We start from the raw sequence: 17,475 nt of genomic DNA on the forward strand, positions 1-17,475 counted from the left end.
CAAGCTTTGCTTTCGGTATACAAGTTCCATCAAGAGAAACCAAGTTTTCGCGCGCTTCATTGTAGCAAGGTGCACAGACACAATGCTTTGACTCGCCAGCCGCAACACTATAGTGCAAGGCATTTTTCTTGATGCGTACACCACACGGCGAGCAGTAAATAGGTATTGGCTCGAATACAAGCCTCTCAACAGCACACAACTGGCAAGAATTCACAGACATGGAGCACCCCATTGCTTTGTTTTTTTCTGCCTTCGTTTTACTCTGAAAAGAAAGAAATTTAGTTACTTTAGAGCAAAAGAGAATGCACCAACAGAACAAGAGAAGAAACTCAAGTTTTAGAATGTGAGTGTTTACCTGGCCTACCCACTGACGAAGACTGCGGATATGCCCCTTTACTTGCTCTGGAGTGAATAACTCAACGAGTGAGGAGATTTCCATTTTGGAAGCATTCGCAACGTCCACAGACTGTTTCACATTCTGTTCCTTTGATGCGCTTATTACTTCATTCTTCATACATTTGGGTTTTGCTTGTTCCAGTAAGCAACTAGTTTTTTCATCCTTTGTAAACACACCACAATCTTTACCCTTGGGAGTATCTTCAGAAACAAGCTTCTCCAGCTCCCGGGTAACGGGAATCCCACAAGTTTTAGGAACATCCATGTCCATAGGCATAACCTGATCAGTTTTGTCAGGTTTCAAAGCATCTTTATCCATAGGCATACTCATTGAGGGATCAGGTTTACAGACAACAACAGCACATCCTGTCTCGGGAGTGGCATTTTGGGAGGGTGGTCGCTGTAATTTCAGGCGCTTCATTGAGGGTTTCAGATCAGCATCAACAGTTGAAGCTTCAGCAACTCTTTTTTTATTTGGCTTCTTGGATGTTGAGGATTTCTTGGGTTGGCGTTTTGAGCACTTAGCTTTACGGAGCGGTACACTTGTGTCTTTGTTCTTTTCATAGTAGCTTTTGACAGGTCCACAGAGAGGGCACGATTTTTTCCCGCACTCATTGTAGTGATGAAGCAATTTCCGAGTTGGAAGACAATATCTGTATGTGCAATCAGGGACCTTGCAGCAGCTTATATGTTTCCACATCTTTTTGGCTTCGAAGCAAAACTTGCTCACACACTTACCTTTTCTTGCCTTGCATTTACGTACATGTAACATATACGTAAGCCACCGCCTCTCGTTCAAATACGTTTGACCACAATCCCCGTTTACCTCTTTACTTAATGTACCGTTTCCATCATCAAGACGTTTCCTCTCAACTGTGTTACTAGGCGGTACGGGAGATGAGAAAGGATGAACAGGTTCAGGCTGCATCGGAGTACTTTGACTTAACTTTACCCCAGTCTCTTCTCTCTGTCCATTATAATTGTTTTCCGATATCCCTGTTGATTTCTGTAGAGAAGGCTGCTGCCTCTGAACCGGGACTGATGATGCCGCCTGCTTTTGTTGAGGATGTGGTTGGAAAGATGGAGGAGAATTCATCTGACAACTACCATGGACAGGTGCACTTTGAGGACCAATATAGTGGTCTTTAACAGCAGCCTGTTGGCACTGCAACTTGGACGGTTTGAATCCATTTGTTGTAGCCCTTATGTGAAGAGCTTCTTCTTTGTATGAATCCAAGCTTGGTGTATTAATGACAGGAGCAATTTGAGCGCCAACATAGTGGTCTTTAACAGCAGTCCGTTGGCACTGCAACTTGGACGGTTTGAACCCATTTGTAGTAGCCTCTCTGTGAAGAGCTTCTTCTTTGTATGAATCCAAGCTTGGTCCAGTAATGACAGGAGCAGCAGCCAAAGTACCCATAGCTTGCTGAGTCAGATAAGCATCCTTGTCAAGTAAAGGATCTTGCTTCTGGAGTTGAACAGGGTAAATCTTTTGGGGATGTTGTCCTAATTGGGGATCAATATCACGAGCTTGCGGGTGAAACCCATGACTTAAGACTTGTTGACTCGCCTGAGCCAATTCATCTTGATTATTATTCCACAGCGGATGATGTAGCTGACGTTTTGGCAATGGAGTTTGTTGCATTCCTTGCAGGTTTGAGTGATTACTTGTGACGGTGGCGTCAACTCCCTGAAGCATAGGATTGGGGTTCCACGGAACTGAATTCTGAGAAACTGCCATAGAGCCAGATGACGTAACAACTCCACAGGGATAGGGATATGGATACAGAGAGGGATTACTTGGCCCGAAAGAACCAGCGTTGCTCATTGATGAGTATATTCCATCATGCATGTGTGACTGATCAAGAGGTTGCAGAAAAGGTTGAGACAGAGTTGACAAGTGCGTAGCGTTGAGGAGGTCTTGAGAAGTAATGGGTCCATTAGGAAGTGGCACATAGTTCCTGCTAAATCCTACGCCGCCAGTCATGAGAGGAGTAGACATCCCAGAAGTAAACAGGTTCACATTAGGCCTATACATATCCATCATCTGCTGATTAAAGTTACTTGCACCCGCAGAGTATTGATGCATCTGCATGTCAGGTCCAATAGAAAATCCTGCAGAAACTGTTTTTTTTTTTAATTAAGAGTCAAAATAAATAAATAGACATACAGAGAGATCAAAATAAGTCCACGCTTAGAATACTGAAAGTTACCTCCACTGGTGCAATTAATTTGCGGTGGCATGCTTCCGGGTTGGAAAGTAGTGCTGGTACAAGTACCGAGAGCACCTCCGTTCATCATGCCAAGAGAATGAGGACTTGGAGTAGCATTCATCATCATGGCAACAGAACTACATGGAGTAGTACTAGTAGTAGCGGCAGCAGGTCTAAAATTGAGTCCCAAATGTTTATAAATGCGGGCTTCAAGAGTATTAGGATTGGTGTAGTCCTTCCATGTTTTGGCGTCCTTAAAGATCAAATTCTCTAACGTAACAGCCAAAGTCTTTTGGTGGTCCGTGACTGCATTAGTCCCTGCTGCAGATGTTATCTTGCGTACTAAGAAAGAATAACTGTAGAGTAGAGGATGAGGAGCAATCAATCAAATCAATCATGGTTTAATTAGAAAAAATCAAAATATAATTAAACAAGAAATAAAAACAAGAGAAAGAGAGAGAGAGAGAGAGACGAAGATGTCTTACATCTTTGCTCGTGTAATATTCCGATACTTGCGAGTCTTCTCTTGCACAGGACAAACATTAGGAGCCGGAACGGCAACAGTGCTCTGAGAAACATTATTATTCATCGTTTCAACAGAGCATGTGAAGCCTTCTTTAATTGACCTGAACACACACAAAAAGTGCAAAAATTAAACAAGGACCATCCCAATTATTATATGCCATTATAATTATTATGAAATATAAACTTACTAACTAACTAACTCGCCTATCTAGCTAGCCAAGTCAAAACCTTTTAAGAGCTATAGGTAGAGAGAGAATCGAATCAAACCAACCCTAACGTAGACATTGAGAAGTAAAAAAACAAACGACAAAGAAGGGATGAAAAAACCCTAATAAACCTGAGCAGTTTGGCTGATTGTCAGAAAGCAAAATAAAACAAATTAAGGGGTTCGAGCGCGCGAGAGACGACCCAACCCTACAAGGATGGAATCGGTTCTCGTCGATGAGCTAATGATGATGACGACGACGATGCTGTTAGTACACACACGTGCGATGGTGACGGGAACAATGGACGCATAAAGAGGAGTTTTGGGTTTTTGTCTTTATATCCAAATACCCTTTATTTATTTAGCTTACAAAAAAAAAGGTTATAAATAAACTTAGTTTGACTAGGGAAACCAAAACCAAGTCATGTTTTGTTTTACTTTTTTTTTTTTTTTCTTTTTTTAAATACATGATGATGAGGCCCAATTACAAAAATTATAATTTCAGTTGATGAAGAAAAACTTCTTAATATTTTTACAAAAATATAATTTAAGATTTTTTTTCTTCATCAACAAAATTAAGGTACTTAAACGACCCATCTTAATAAACAATTCACTAATCTTTTACTATTAGATTTTTTTTTTTTTTTGTCAACACTTTATTACATAAGATCGTGAGCTAGTAATTCTCTCGAGATAATTCCCATGACGGCGGCATTGACACTTGTGTGTTTTCTTCTCTTCTTATTAGAGATTAAACATACTAATTCAGTTTGTGAGAGTTAGTGAGTAATTAAGCCTTTCAATCTACGGTCGTATCTTAGGTAATTTATTTGTCACATTTGAGTTTCCATGGTGACATGGTGTTGTTACTTGAAATTAAAATCGAATTTGAGTCCATTGTGGTGCTCTAATCAAATCAATTGTGTTGTTAAGTGGGTCAAATCGAGTCTTATTGTTTGTACTTCTTCTCTTTTTCTTTTTTTTTTTTTTTTTTTTTTTTTTTTTTTTGGCACAATATGAATTTGAAAAAGGGAAAAGCACATATAATAAAAGAATTCGTGAAGTTTTTATAAAAGGGAAAAAAGCTTAAAAATACTTCATCTATTTTTTATTTGAAAGTTTAATACCTCGTCTTTTTTGGTTGGAAGAAAAATACCTCATTTAATTAAAACGTGTGATTTAATACTTAAACTAATAAATTTTGTTAGTTTCATACTTACGATTTTTTGACAAAAATAAAATTCCGTTTTCACCCGTAGTATATCAATTAATAATTAATTTTAAATGACATAGTATTAATTTATGGACAATTCTTAGATTCACCCCCACTTAATTAAGAAAACAAATTATTAATTAAAGAAACAAAATCTATATATCATTCAATTTTAAAGTTATTAATTCTAAACATTATATTATAGTTTTAAATTATAATATGTAAATCTAAATTACTTTTTTATAAATCCAAACCGACATATAATTTTGTTTAATTATGTAATTTAAACCTTAATCATTTTTAATAAACCCAGATTGAAATACAATTTTGTTTAATTGTAAAATCTAAACCCTAACCACTTTTTTATAAACCCAAACCGACATATAATTTTTTTAATTTTAAAATCTAAACCCTAACCACTCTTTTATAAATCCAAACCGACATATAAATTTGTTTGATTGTAAAATCTAAACCCTAAACCACTCTTTGTATACCCAAACCGACATATAATTTTGTTTAATTATAAAATCTAAATCCTAACCACTGTTTTGTAAACCCAAACCGACATATAATTTTGTTTAATTGTAAAATCTAAACCCTAATCACTCTTTTGTAAACCCAAGAATTTTTCTTAATTTATAGGCTTATTTGAATTAAAATTAAATTAATTTAATATTTCCTTTTATTAATTTTAATTCAAATAAAATTATAAATTAATACCATGTCATTTAAAATTAATTATTAATTGATATACCAAGGGTAAAAACGGAATTTTACTTTTGTAAAAAAATCGTAAGTATGAAACTAACAAAATTTATTAATTTGAGTATTAAATCGCATGTTTTAATTAAATGAGGTATTTTTCTTCCAACCAAAAAAGACGAGGTATTAAACTTCTAAATAAAAAATAGATGTATTTTTAAGCTTTTTTTTCTTTTATAATAGAAGGAAGCATTATATAACTGTGACGTGTCGTTTTTAGTAACAGAAACGGGACGCAGTTGCATAGCCAAAATAGTAAACGAGACTAAGTTCTTTTTGGGAGGATGAGGCAGAGTGCAAAACGATGGCAGCCACAACAATCTCGCCGGCGATTAGGAAGCAAATGAGCAGCGTTGCCGTCGCAATGAAGGTGGCCATTATCGGCGGCGGAAGTGGGGTTTTTTTCTCAATTTCATTCTTAGATTTTCAATTATAGGTTTCTCATTCGTGAAAATAAAGTTTTCAATATATCGGAGCAGTTTCGGGAGCCGTGTGCGCATCGACTCTGGCAAGGAATGGCGTCTCCGTCACAATCTTCGACTCGGGTCGTGGACCTGGTGGACGTATGTCTCAAAGAAGGTTCCTTTTTTTGTCCCTCTTCCCTAATTATACTTTTGCTAGCCCAGAGGGATTTTGTCTATTTGTGGAAAGTGTTGAGCTTTTTGAATCATGTGCAGAGAGATTGGAGAAGATGGGAAGGAGTTGATGTTCGATCATGGAGCTCCATTTTTCTGTGTGAGCAACTCTGATGCATTGGCTCTTGTTCACGAGTGGGAGTCCAGAGGTTTTGTTTCTGAATGGAAACAAGTTTTTGGGAGTTTCGATTGCGCATCCAACAAGTTTCTTGGCTTCCAACAGGTCTTTAAAACATCTCTCTTTCTGCTATCAAGTGTTATTACCTTGTTGCTGCCTCATTCTGCGTTTGTAAGATACTCGATACTAGGATTGATTGATTGATTGATCCCCAAGTAGTCAATAATTTATCCATCTTGGAGCTTGATGCTTTTCTTGTTTAAATGTGTCTACTCTCTAGGAAGGGAATGCAAAGAAGTATGTGGGTGTTCCTGGCATGAACTCTATATCTAAGGCCTTGTGTCAAGAATCTGGTACTTTATTTAAAATATTTATGTAGTCGAGAGATTTAACTCAAACTTCTGAAACATCAGTCTCTGTAATCAACATTGTGTAGGTGTTAAAAGTATGTTTGGAACTGGTATTGCCAAGCTGGAATGGTTGGAAGAAGAGATACCGTGGTTGTTGACAGATTCAAAAGGTGAAAACGTGGGTTGTTTCGATGGAATCGTTGCGTCAGATAAAAACATTGTTTCTCCAAGATTCACTGAAGTAACCGGACTCCCACCGCCACTGGGTAAGACTTGCATGAATTCAGTTCTCCTACAGTTGCCGTTTCAGTGTTATATCACATTTATCTCTATCCACTTTTATTTGTTTTCCTAACACAGACTTAAGTCTAGTCCCGGAGTTGGCACCTAAACTACAACTTATTCCTGTTTTACCATGCTTCTCTCTTATGCTAGCTTTCAAGGAGCCATTGTCTTTGGTAATAATTTTTTTTCTTTTCCAGTCTGTAATCAATCTGCTAGCCAAAGTATATGGGTTCATCTACAAAATTTTGCGGTAACAGTAATCTAGTGAAAGCCTTGCTGATTTCTATCGTTTTCCATTTCTATGATTCTTGAATCAGATACCAGTTAAAGGCTTATCTTTCAAGAATTCTGAGATTTTGAGCTGGGCTCACTGTGATAGCACTAAGCTAGGACGGTCTACTGATAGGTATATCACTTCACTTACCAAAATAAAAAAGTGTAAAATCATATTTTGAGTTGATTCTTTCCAAAAAAAAAAATTCTGAGAGAGAGATTGATCCGACCAAGTACAGTATATGAGCAGTTGCGATCACTATATATGGGGTAAGATTGCTTCAGTGTTCTAAACTCTTTGGGTTCTGATCTTGACTTTTTAGTGAAAGATGGATACTGCATTCAACTCCAGACTATGCCAATGGTGTTATTGCCAGGACCGGCCTCCAAAAGCTATCGAATGAAACACTAAACAAAATAGCAGAAGAGATGTTCAAAGAGTTTCATAGCTCTGGCCTCGTTAGTTCTCTCCCCTTTTTCATGAAAGCCCACAGATGGTAAGCATCCGGACTCTTAGTCTTTCTTTCTCTAATCGCTTGTCATCGTAATGATCTGTTGTCTCCAGGGGAAGTGCGTTTCCAGCCAAAAGCATAGCCGTAGAGGAGAGGTGCCTCTGGGATAGAAACAGGAATTTAGCAATTTGTGGAGATTTCTGTGTCAGCCCAAATGTCGAAGGTGCCATACTCAGTGGCTTAGCTGCAGCGTCAAAGATTTTGCAGACTTCCAGCTGATAGGTACCATATGCCCAATAGTACTAAACAGAGTTATATATACATTCCACTAAAATCATGTAAAGTAACCACGACATTCTTCCTCGTGAACTCTATTTGCCGATGAAACAGATACATATCAGAATATCATGTGATATTCCTAAACTATTACTTTATTTCTTGAGAAATTACAGCAAGTGTGGTTCTATCTGTGAAAGTGAGCAACTTAAATATCTTGACAGTTTCTGCTAAGTTGATGTACAAACCTGACAGTGCCTTTGCCTTGATCGTAGACACAAATGGAACTAGGATGAAATATATATATATATATATATATGAATGTATAGCGTCTTAAGTGGTATTTTACATGAATCTACTGGGTACAAGAGTGAGGAAATGTTTTTACAATCAGATACGCACACATGATTTCCCCACCGAAGAATTGTTCCAATCATGGATATCAATATAGCAATAATAACTCTCGTTACACTATCAGCAATTCCAAGCAGTGCTTGGAATACCAATGTCGGTCAAGAGGCTCTCCGAGCTACCTTCTCCATAATTCTGTGAATCTTTAGCCGCGAGGCTTCCATCGATCTTAGTGAGCTGACTGAGAAGAGCTCTGAGAACCATCTGATCTGACGAACAGAAGGAGTCGAGGCCTGTGAGCGTAGCTGGGGCTGAACCACAGGTAAACAAGGGGTTAGGGTTCTTGCAAGGAGTCTTGAGTTCAGAGACTGAGTTGGTTAGGTTTAAGGTTTGGTTCTGTGACAAATTGGAGAAGCAGGGTACGTGCTCATTGGTGATGAAATGCTGATCATCACTGAGATAAGAGGAGGGTTCTTGGTCAAAGTTGATGTAAGGATCCATCAAAGGAGGAAGAGATGCAGAGGCTGTCTCAACAAAACAGCTTCCCGTGGTGTCTCTGCAGATAACTCCTTCGGTATTCTTATGGAACACTCTACACAAGACCCAGTCTTCCTGTTTCCCTCAACAACACATGGAGAACACTATATTAATGAGTCTTTACTCGGGAAGTGATAAAACGATGATCAAGAAGAAATGGAATAAACTGGGGGTATACCTTTGGAGAAGTCAGAGAATGATCGGGAGGCTGATAAGATCCTTGGAGACGAAACTCGTGCATGACCCAATCAGTTTTACGACCTCGAGGAGCTCGGCCTTGGTAAAACACCAATGTCTTCCTCATCCCAACAAGCTTACCTTTTCTTAGAATGGCTCTGTCTTTGCCTGTAGCTTTCCAGTATCCAGTGGCCGTAGCTCGGTTTGTTCTCAGCCCGGTCGCGTATTTACGATCTCTTTGGCTATAGAAATACCAATCCTTCCCTCCCACGCATGCCATTTCTGACCATTTGTAAAAATCATACACAACCATTTTAGTTACAATATTATCTAAAAACATTATAGGATATAAAAATATAGGATATATAAATTCAATAGTATTATTATCAAGCAGTTGAAGGGTCAATTTTAAATTATAGGATATATAAATTCAATAGTATTATTATCAAGCAGTTGAAGGGTCAATTTTATCTTTTGATTTGAAAAGCTATAAAAATATCACAGGACCCATTTAGAGGCGTAAGCAAAGGAGAGAATAACAAAGAATACTAATTATGATCAAACCGAACGCATTTTACTTTTTTTTGCAACTTGCAAAATGTGTCACTCAAAGTGCTACTATTCTAATAAACCTACAAAAAAAAAACAAAAAAACAAATTGAGAAATTGACTTTTTCGTCTCTTTGTCCTAATCTTATTTTATTTTATCCAAAAAAAAAATTCTTGAAAAGAGAGGATAACGCCAAGAGTGTCAACTTCTCATAAATAATTTTATATGTCTCTCGAAATTTCAAAATTATTACGTAATATATACGTACTTTTTTTTTCTACAACTTATAAAGTTATCGACCAATATTGTGATATGTTTAAATAAGGATTGAATGGAGTATATATATTAGACTACATTGTATAGAATGAAAGTAAAAGAAATGAGGTGACATCATCTTAAAGTGGTTTAGACGAACGATATTGATCCAACTTTTTTCTTCAAATTTTGTTTCTATGAAAACCACGAAGACAAAAGAAGAGCATATCTCATATGTCATATATATTATTATGAATTTATGAGGACATAATTTTATAAAACCAACCATATATTTTTTAAAAAAAAAAAAAAAAAAATCAGATTAATAAAGATTGATATCAAGAATGAATGAAATTAAAAAGACGACGTACTAGGGATGTCCCAAGGCTCACACTTGTTGAGATCGACTTGGATCAAGACGAGAGGTGGTTTATGATTACTGTGATGGAGCGATCGTCTCATCAGGTAATCGCAGACAAGCTCATCGTCCTTTGGGTGAAATCTGAATCCCGGCGGTAACTTTGCTTCCACCATGCTTATACTACTTATCTTCATCTCTTCTTCCGTCTCCATAGAACCTCTCTCTCTCTCTCTCTCTCTTGATTTTTTTTATTAGGTTTTAGTATATGATTAGAGGATCGTGATTAAGAAGAAAAGAAAGAGGATAAAGAGGGAGAGAGAAGAATAATTATTGGGATCATTTGGGTGGTGTCCGAGGAGGAAGACCCGTGGGTTTAAGTAGTAATTTTGCGCACCCGGCCATGCCGTCAACTTCTATACTATTTTAATTACTCTAAACATATGTTTGTATATGTTTCCATTTCAAATCAATTAGTATTTATTACGTACTCTCTCTATTGTAAAATAATCATTTCAAAGCATATTTTTGCCTAGACAAACAATAAGGACATAAAAGTTGATATTCTCTGTCATTTTTATACTATTGTTTTTTGAAAGAAAAAAAAATCATAAGAGGGGATAATGAAAAAAGTCTAGGGTTAGTAACTTAGTTGTTTGCCTTGAGAATTATTATGTCAAGATATTTTCCTCAAATATATTAGATGATGATAAGTAGAAATATAATTTATTTGTTAAATAATGGTTGTGATTGGTAACCACTTTACAAAGCGGTACAAAGCTGTACAAAAATACAGTTTTAAAGTTTACCAATCATAAAAACTTTACCAAAAACTTTATTAAAAGCTTTACTCTCAACTTTTTGTACAGTTTTCACTTAAAGTTTTTTCTTACAGCTTTGCACTATTCATTAAAAGCTTACAGTTTAAGCTTACAACTTTTTTGTACAGCTTTGACTACGTTACCAATCAGACCCAATATAAGACAATAACATACGTATACTATAAATCATGGATGCACAACTACAACTACAATAATAGTATACATGAACTTGCAAGTAAAAAAAAAAACTGTAAGATTATTATATGAATTTTCAGAATTCTCATCAGGTTATAAGAAAAATAAAATAAATGGTTTAATTAGTAAATTGGTTTAAGACCTTTAATAATGCATTATGTTCTGTATACATAAACAGTGTGAAGGCTGCCATGAAACAGGAGACAACAATTAAAGAATGCATTTGATTCATTTCTTATTTACGATAAATGGTTTAGTTATTTGGAAATAGTTTATACTATATGAAACACATGTCAGTTTTTTCTGATTATTATTTTTTCCCTTGGTCATATGAAAATGGTATCGCATTGTAATCTCCGTCTTTAATACGCCAATTGTATAATCATTTTGTCGTAGTCATAGACACATTTGCTTCGTTTTAAAAACAACATAGTAATCCGATCGAGTAAATCAAATGAATTATTCGTGTGAACAGCTGGATCTTGAAAGGCCCAAAGACGTGGACCATTCATCTTGCCCTATTGCTAAATTCCACAATTTATATTTTTAATAAAATCGGTGAATAGATTAATTTATTAGCCAATGGTCATTACATGGATTTTAGAGATATAAACACTCAAAAACTTGCCCTTTAATTGTGGATATGTCTATTTCATATCATAGCTGGGCCACGTATATAAACAAAAGCAGTGTCATTTTCGCCATTACCTCAGATTATCATATGTTTTACATGCTAGTAGTCGTTTAATAACAAGGAAGACTATATAAGAACAACGATATTGTAAATACAAAATGAAAACAATGAATGAAGAGGAAGAAGAAGAATAAGCTGGTCCATATAGAGAGATGTAAGATTCAATGAAAGCGTGGTGAAGGTATTGGGTTCGATGTTGTCGTTAGTGACCTTGGAGAAGTGGGAAGTGATGGCCACAACAACAACTAACGAAACCCTTTGTAGTTGACTTGGTCAAACTTCGATTCATTCTAATTTACCTTTTGATCTTTGGATAGAGACAAAACCTAGTTTGAGTTCCTACTTCCTATTTAACTTTCAATGTACTTTGGGTCGGGAGTTATAGTTCCTCTCTATTCGATTGGATAGAACTAAAGTTTTTTTGGATTATGTGCGGTATTGTGTATTCCATTAATTGTGATAACAATATTGTATGTTTTAGCCCATGCATACGAATTATTGTTTTTTATACGACTTTCCGGCTGAGGGATATATCTCTAAGTTTAAACTCTCACGGGGTCTTTTAAAACCTAAATGTTTCGTTATAGATATCAAAAGGGTTACTATAATGGTAGACAATACTAAAAAGTATATTCGAATTTGATTTCAAAAAATAAGAGAAAATAACATCTTATTAGGTGAAGCATCATTCAACTATACATATTTTAAAATGTACTTATATTTTTTGTGATTGGAATGATTTCGAATGATTTTTTAATTGATTTTGTATGTCCATGATTATTTTTTTTGGATCCAGACAAAATTTTCGACCAGTGGGTGAGATATTAGATTTTATGTTAGATCTCAAGTCACTTCCGATATTTTCTTGGCATAAATTTCATTTACTCAATCGATGAATAGTAATATCAAATAAACTCCCAAAGGCACAACCTTATAATAATTGATATATTTGAATACATAGTGATGATGTGATTTTCTTTTCTTTCTTTATAAAAAAAAATAAAAATAAAATAAAGTTGTATCGTTGGTATGGTTACTCTCACTAAACTAGTATGGTACGTACAAAATGGTATCATCGTCTATATATGTATATCCTTATCTCTAATATTTTTTTTTGGAAAAAGGTCTTTTTGTGTCATTACTCGAATTCATACCTTTTTTTCAGCAACATTATAATTACATTAGTATACCCTTTCAGCAACATTATAATCCTGGTCTTCACAATCCATGAACCATCGATCTCGTAGACGTTGTTGATGAGATCAAACCAGGTTAGGTAGTCCCTCAGAAGTGAATAAACTTTGTATCATGGAAGATACAAACGTACGTGTGGGGATAGAGGACATTGATATTGCATCTTTCAATGGATAAAAAGACGATCAAGTTAGTATATATGAATGTGATTTTGAGCGTACACTACAAGAAAATAATTGTATTAAGACGAAATATTTAGTCACAATACAAAGTATTTAGTCATAATATAAACATTGTTACGAATTTGTGACGATTTTTGAATGGTTGCAATACAATGGTCACAAATTTTTATTTGTAACAAAAACGTCACAAGAGTTGCAACGAATATATTAGTAACCATTTTGTCATCAATAACTACGACACCAAAAAGTAACAAAACTGTCTTAATTACAGACTAACAAAACGTCTTTAAATCGTCACAATTCGTGTTTAAAATAACGTTTTAATTATGTATCTTATTGTTACGAAACTATAGTCTCAAATGGCCACAAATGATAATTAGAAATTTGTCGCAAAGTTTTAACAAATACTCAAAAATCATGATATTTTGTGACTATCATAATGTCCAATTTTATCATTAGAAGTTGTTTTCAAATGGTGTTAATAATAAAAATTCATTGCATATGATAAAAATTATAACAAAAAAATCAATCTCAAAACAATATTATTTTTTAAATTTATTATCATACAAATTTTTTATAATCATAAACATTAGATATACATTATAAGCTATCTTTATTCTTACAAAAAAAAAAAATCACAAATTCGTCCAGATGAACATATTCGATGATAACTTCCATGTTATAACTCCTATGGAAACGATTTCAGGCTTTCTGGAAAGGTAAGACTCAGATCTTTCCAACGGTTGGTAGATCAGCTTCTGGTTCAATTTGTAGCAGTGGGAAACGATTTCACAAGATGACTGATGTTAATTCGCGAATCTGCGCAGAATAGGTTTGAGAAAACATGTATAACTTTTAATTTACAAAAGGGGTTACAAAATCCTTTGGGGAAAACTTACATCTATGGGTTGGAAAATTGCTCACCAAAATTCGTCCATAAAAGAGTCCGTTTACCCCTTATTTTCTACCATCTCCTAGAGCATATAAGATCTGTCCTTAATCTTAATTGTGGCACCTTGTTCTCTTTCTCTCAAATGGTTCACTCTCTCTCTCTCTCTAGGTTATGGAGGCACGAAATTATAAAAAATAAAACCCTAATCATCTCTTAAATAAGTCTTGTTAAATTAGGGTTAGAGACTTGGCTTAATGGGCTTTGTATAAATGACATAACAATTTATACTATTTTATGACTAAAGTTTACTCATTTTTATGTCACAAACTGTGACTTGCATATCTTTTATAAGTTCATAACTAATTTGCAACAACATATTGGTCACAATGTAGTCATAAGAGTGACGATTAATATTATCTTAGCATATTCGTCACTAATTGTGACAAACTTTTGTTACTGAGTTTTTTCGTCATAATATAGTGACGAAAATACTATGAATTTGTTACAAATAAACTTAGTCATAATATCGTATTTAAAGTGTCACAAATTTGTGACGGAAATTTTTTGTCTCAAAAATACGTCTCAATAAACTTATTTTCTTGTAGTGGTAAAGGAGAGATATATAACCAAGTGAGTTTATAATATGCGCGCGGTTGTTTAATTATGTGTTTTTGGTGAGTCTTGACTCTTGAAATATGTATGCCATACAAGATACCCTGGTAACAACAATTAGAAGCAACAATCATATAGTATGTTTTATATATTGAGTCGATGGTTCATTGTTGGTTTCATTAATTATTTTGACATCATTACCATTCTAAGAAATTTAAATAAACTAAAATAATTATTTTTCTCGTTTGAAAATAGAAATTTCCTTTGTATTTAAATAGTAGAACTTTATGCCATACTATTAATATTTGTCCTGAATCAAAGCATGCAGCTGCAGGAAGTGTTTTTATTTTATTTTTTTGGAAGAAAGAAAACAAAAATTGCTTATGCATGAATACACGAAACGTGTGCTTATGATCATGCTCAATTATTGGGTGGTAGGTGACCATAATGAGAAAGAACAATTTCACATAATAACAAAACAAACAAATTTTTTTTTTTTGATTAAATGCTCACACGAACCAGATCTCAAAATTTCACAATAGTATTATTTACCACCCTCTCAATCACACAGACATAAATTGACAAAAAAAGTCATATACTAAAACATAATAATTGGGCCCATTAACATAGATAAACCCGGCCCAGTAAAAAGAACCGACCCGAATTGGTTACAGTAAATGAAAACAAGTGTGTGGTACGGTGTACCTGAGCCTGAGCCTGAGCCTGAGCTGTGTAGTAAGTATATAAATAGTGATTGTCTCTGTCACTCCCACTTCTCTCCAAACCAAAACCCTCCTTATTAACTACATACATACTTTGCTTTGCTCCCGGCAAATGCCCCAAAGCTCTAATTAAATTAATGGCTTCCGCTTGCGTTAAAAGTGCCGGTGTTTCGCCGGAAAAGTTCTCTGCGTTCGGATGGACTAGCCCTCGACTGTCTTTGACCCGAGAAGACAACAACAGACGCCCTTCTTCCTCCGTCGTCGGCAAGCAGCAACAACCTGATCCGTTACCGGAGAACCAAGATCCAGTTGTGGATTTTGAGTTTTGTCTCGAAGATCCGGTGACAATGCTCTCCGCCGACGAGCTCTTCTCCGACGGAAAGCTCGTACCTTTGAAGTTCTCTGGTGTCCCCAAGAGTACCACCGAACCAAGAGGATCACCGGAGGTTCTGAAATCTTGCCGGAGACTTGAGATGGAGATCTCTGACCTCTTCTCCCCTAAAGCCCCTCGTTGTACTACTCGTTGGAGAGAGCTTTTAGGTCTCAAGAGACTTGTCAACAACGCCAAGCCACAAGAATCTCCTAAACCCACTTCTTCTTCTTCTCCTCCCTCAAACCCCAAAACGTCGTCGTTTAAGCAATGTCTTCACCGGGGATCTAAATCCTCCGCCTCCACCGCCGCCGCCGCGACGTCGCCGCTGCTAAAAGAATCAGATATCTCAGAATCAATCTCAATCGCCTCCTCACGTCTCTCACTCTCCTCATCGTCTTCCTCTGGCCACGAGATCGATGACCTTCCAAGACTCTCGCTTGACCTAGACAAACCAAGTCCTAACCCGATCGCTCCGTCGCGGACTCATCTACGAAACTCTAACCAACCGAGAATCAGGTTAGCTAAACCGAGACGGCATCATCCAACGTCGAATCCTTCCGCTGACGGATCATCTTCAGCATCGGCGAACATTGAATCTCGGGGACTCACTGTGACGGCGGATAGTCCGAGACTTAACGCCTCCGGTAAAATAGTGTTTCATGGACTCGAAAGAAGCTCGAGTAGTCCCGGGAGCTTCACCGGCGGACCTAGGATGAAGCAGCACCATGGCATGCCGAGATCGTACTCTGCTAATGTCAGAATCACGCCGGTTCTTAATGTTCCGGTTTGTTCTCTGAAATCAGGGCTTTTCTTTGGTCAGCTTTTCTCATCTTCGTCATCTTCTTCGTCTTCTTCTCTGTCTCCGGGGAACAAATCGCAAGTACAGAGCAACGGCAAAAACCGGTCCAATCGAACCAGGCTTGAACCGAAATTCGAACAATTAGAGAAGTAAACCGGGTTAAGTCAGCTGGTAAACCGTTATGACTTTTGTTTAGGCAGACGGAGTTAGAGGGGGAATCTTAACGCTTTAGTTTTTGCGGGTTGTTTTGTAAACTTCAGTTTAATTTGGGGGCATAATATGTAAATACGGTTTAACAATTTATTTTCTCGGTTTATCGCGTAAATCATGAAGTATTTTTCATAAACCACATCGATTTGAGTTTTTTAACTCGGAAAGACCAAACAAAGCAATAACAAATATTTTTAATTTCTCTGTTAAACGATAAATTCGATGAATATTTTTCTAAAGAAAATTCTGACCAAAAAGTATGATGTGCTTGCCATGTTCGGAGATTGCTTCAAAAGATTTTTTTGTATGTTTAAAAATAGTTTTTGACAGAATAATAACCTAAAGATGATAAATGATTAACTAACTACATAAAGAGAAATTGTAATTACTGTTTAGGGGAGAAGTTCCTACTTCAATTATTAGAGTTACTTTTCTTCTTAATAATGAGTTTGCAATCTCAATGAAGATCCAAATTGCAAATCCTTCTCAGTTAATAGCATTGTTCAGTTTTTGACATCAATGTAGTGTATATTAATATAAAAACGACAACTTTATGCGAGTTTAATTTGAAAGATACAAATCCTAGCTACTAGTAAACTTTTTTTAACTAAGAAAGACAGCTTTTAATTTGGTTTAAAGCAAAAAGTAGAGATAATTAGTACAACTTGAAATTTGCATGTGTCCATAGTTAGTAGATTAGTGAGGATAGACTGAAATAGGTCGGTGGACCAAATCAAAGAGGATCTTCGATATGTCTTCACAAAACATAATTAAGTAGACTCTTATCTTTTATGAAATCGAGTAATCAAATTATTTAGACAGCTCCATGTTTTTTTTTTTTTTTTTTTTT

At 35.8% G+C, this 17,475-nt stretch overlaps 4 protein-coding genes across 4 annotated transcripts in view; 2 read left to right on the forward strand and 2 right to left on the reverse strand.

Annotated features, from left to right (window-relative positions):
• The window catches only part of LOC104760049 (histone acetyltransferase HAC4-like), a 7,919-nt gene extending 4,721 nt beyond the window's left edge, over positions 1-3,198 (reverse strand). Inside the window, exons 1-5 of the mRNA XM_010482900.1 lie at positions 3,095-3,198; positions 2,610-2,965; positions 1,779-2,520; positions 356-1,232; positions 5-262 (exon numbers count right to left, since the gene is read on the reverse strand). Of these exons, the coding sequence (XP_010481202.1) occupies positions 5-262; positions 356-1,232; positions 1,779-2,520; positions 2,610-2,965; positions 3,095-3,198 (2,337 nt within the window). The remainder of the gene's footprint in view (positions 1-4; positions 263-355; positions 1,233-1,778; positions 2,521-2,609; positions 2,966-3,094) is intronic.
• LOC104758891 lies at positions 5,550-7,902 on the forward strand. The gene is made up of 9 exons (XM_010481858.1): positions 5,550-5,706; positions 5,794-5,893; positions 5,992-6,172; positions 6,348-6,420; positions 6,504-6,683; positions 6,778-6,875; positions 7,020-7,108; positions 7,299-7,472; positions 7,541-7,902. Exons 1-9 carry the CDS (start codon positions 5,619-5,621, stop codon positions 7,704-7,706), a joined length of 1,149 nt encoding a protein of 382 aa, XP_010480160.1. The 5' UTR covers positions 5,550-5,618; the 3' UTR covers positions 7,707-7,902.
• On the reverse strand, positions 8,024-10,340 carry LOC104758892 (NAC domain-containing protein 21/22-like). Its single transcript, XM_010481859.2, has 3 exons — positions 9,945-10,340; positions 8,770-9,050; positions 8,024-8,666 (listed from the first exon to the last, which is right to left on the reverse strand). Exons 1-3 carry the CDS (start codon positions 10,144-10,146, stop codon positions 8,178-8,180), a joined length of 972 nt encoding a protein of 323 aa, XP_010480161.1. The 5' UTR covers positions 10,147-10,340; the 3' UTR covers positions 8,024-8,177.
• Positions 15,244-16,882, forward strand: LOC104758893. The gene has a single exon (XM_010481860.2). The coding sequence runs from the start codon at positions 15,381-15,383 to the stop codon at positions 16,566-16,568; it is 1,188 nt and encodes a 395-aa protein (XP_010480162.1). The 5' UTR covers positions 15,244-15,380; the 3' UTR covers positions 16,569-16,882.

The sequence above is a fragment of the Camelina sativa genome, chromosome 17, assembly GCF_000633955.1.
Source record: "Camelina sativa cultivar DH55 chromosome 17, Cs, whole genome shotgun sequence".
Classification (NCBI taxonomy): domain Eukaryota; kingdom Viridiplantae; phylum Streptophyta; class Magnoliopsida; order Brassicales; family Brassicaceae; genus Camelina; species Camelina sativa.

Bases quoted from the DNA above. Each gene is read 5' to 3' on its own strand.
- LOC104758892 (XM_010481859.2), bottom strand. From the start codon at position 10,146: ATGGAGACGGAAGAAGAGATGAAGATAAGTAGTATAAGCATGGTGGAA. The intron at 9,051-9,944 runs GTACGTCGTCTT...ACAAATGGTCAG, and splicing joins TGAGCCTTGGGACATCCCTA to AAATGGCATGCGTGGGAGGG. The intron at 8,667-8,769 runs GTATACCCCCAG...TGAGGGAAACAG, and splicing joins ATTCTCTGACTTCTCCAAAG to GAAGACTGGGTCTTGTGTAG.
- LOC104758891 (XM_010481858.1), top strand. From the start codon at position 5,619: ATGGCAGCCACAACAATCTCGCCGGCGATTAGGAAGCAAATGAGCAGC. The intron at 5,707-5,793 runs GTGGGGTTTTTT...ATATCGGAGCAG, and splicing joins GGCCATTATCGGCGGCGGAA to TTTCGGGAGCCGTGTGCGCA. The intron at 5,894-5,991 runs GTTCCTTTTTTT...AATCATGTGCAG, and splicing joins GGACGTATGTCTCAAAGAAG to AGAGATTGGAGAAGATGGGA.
- LOC104758893 (XM_010481860.2), top strand. From the start codon at position 15,381: ATGGCTTCCGCTTGCGTTAAAAGTGCCGGTGTTTCGCCGGAAAAGTTC.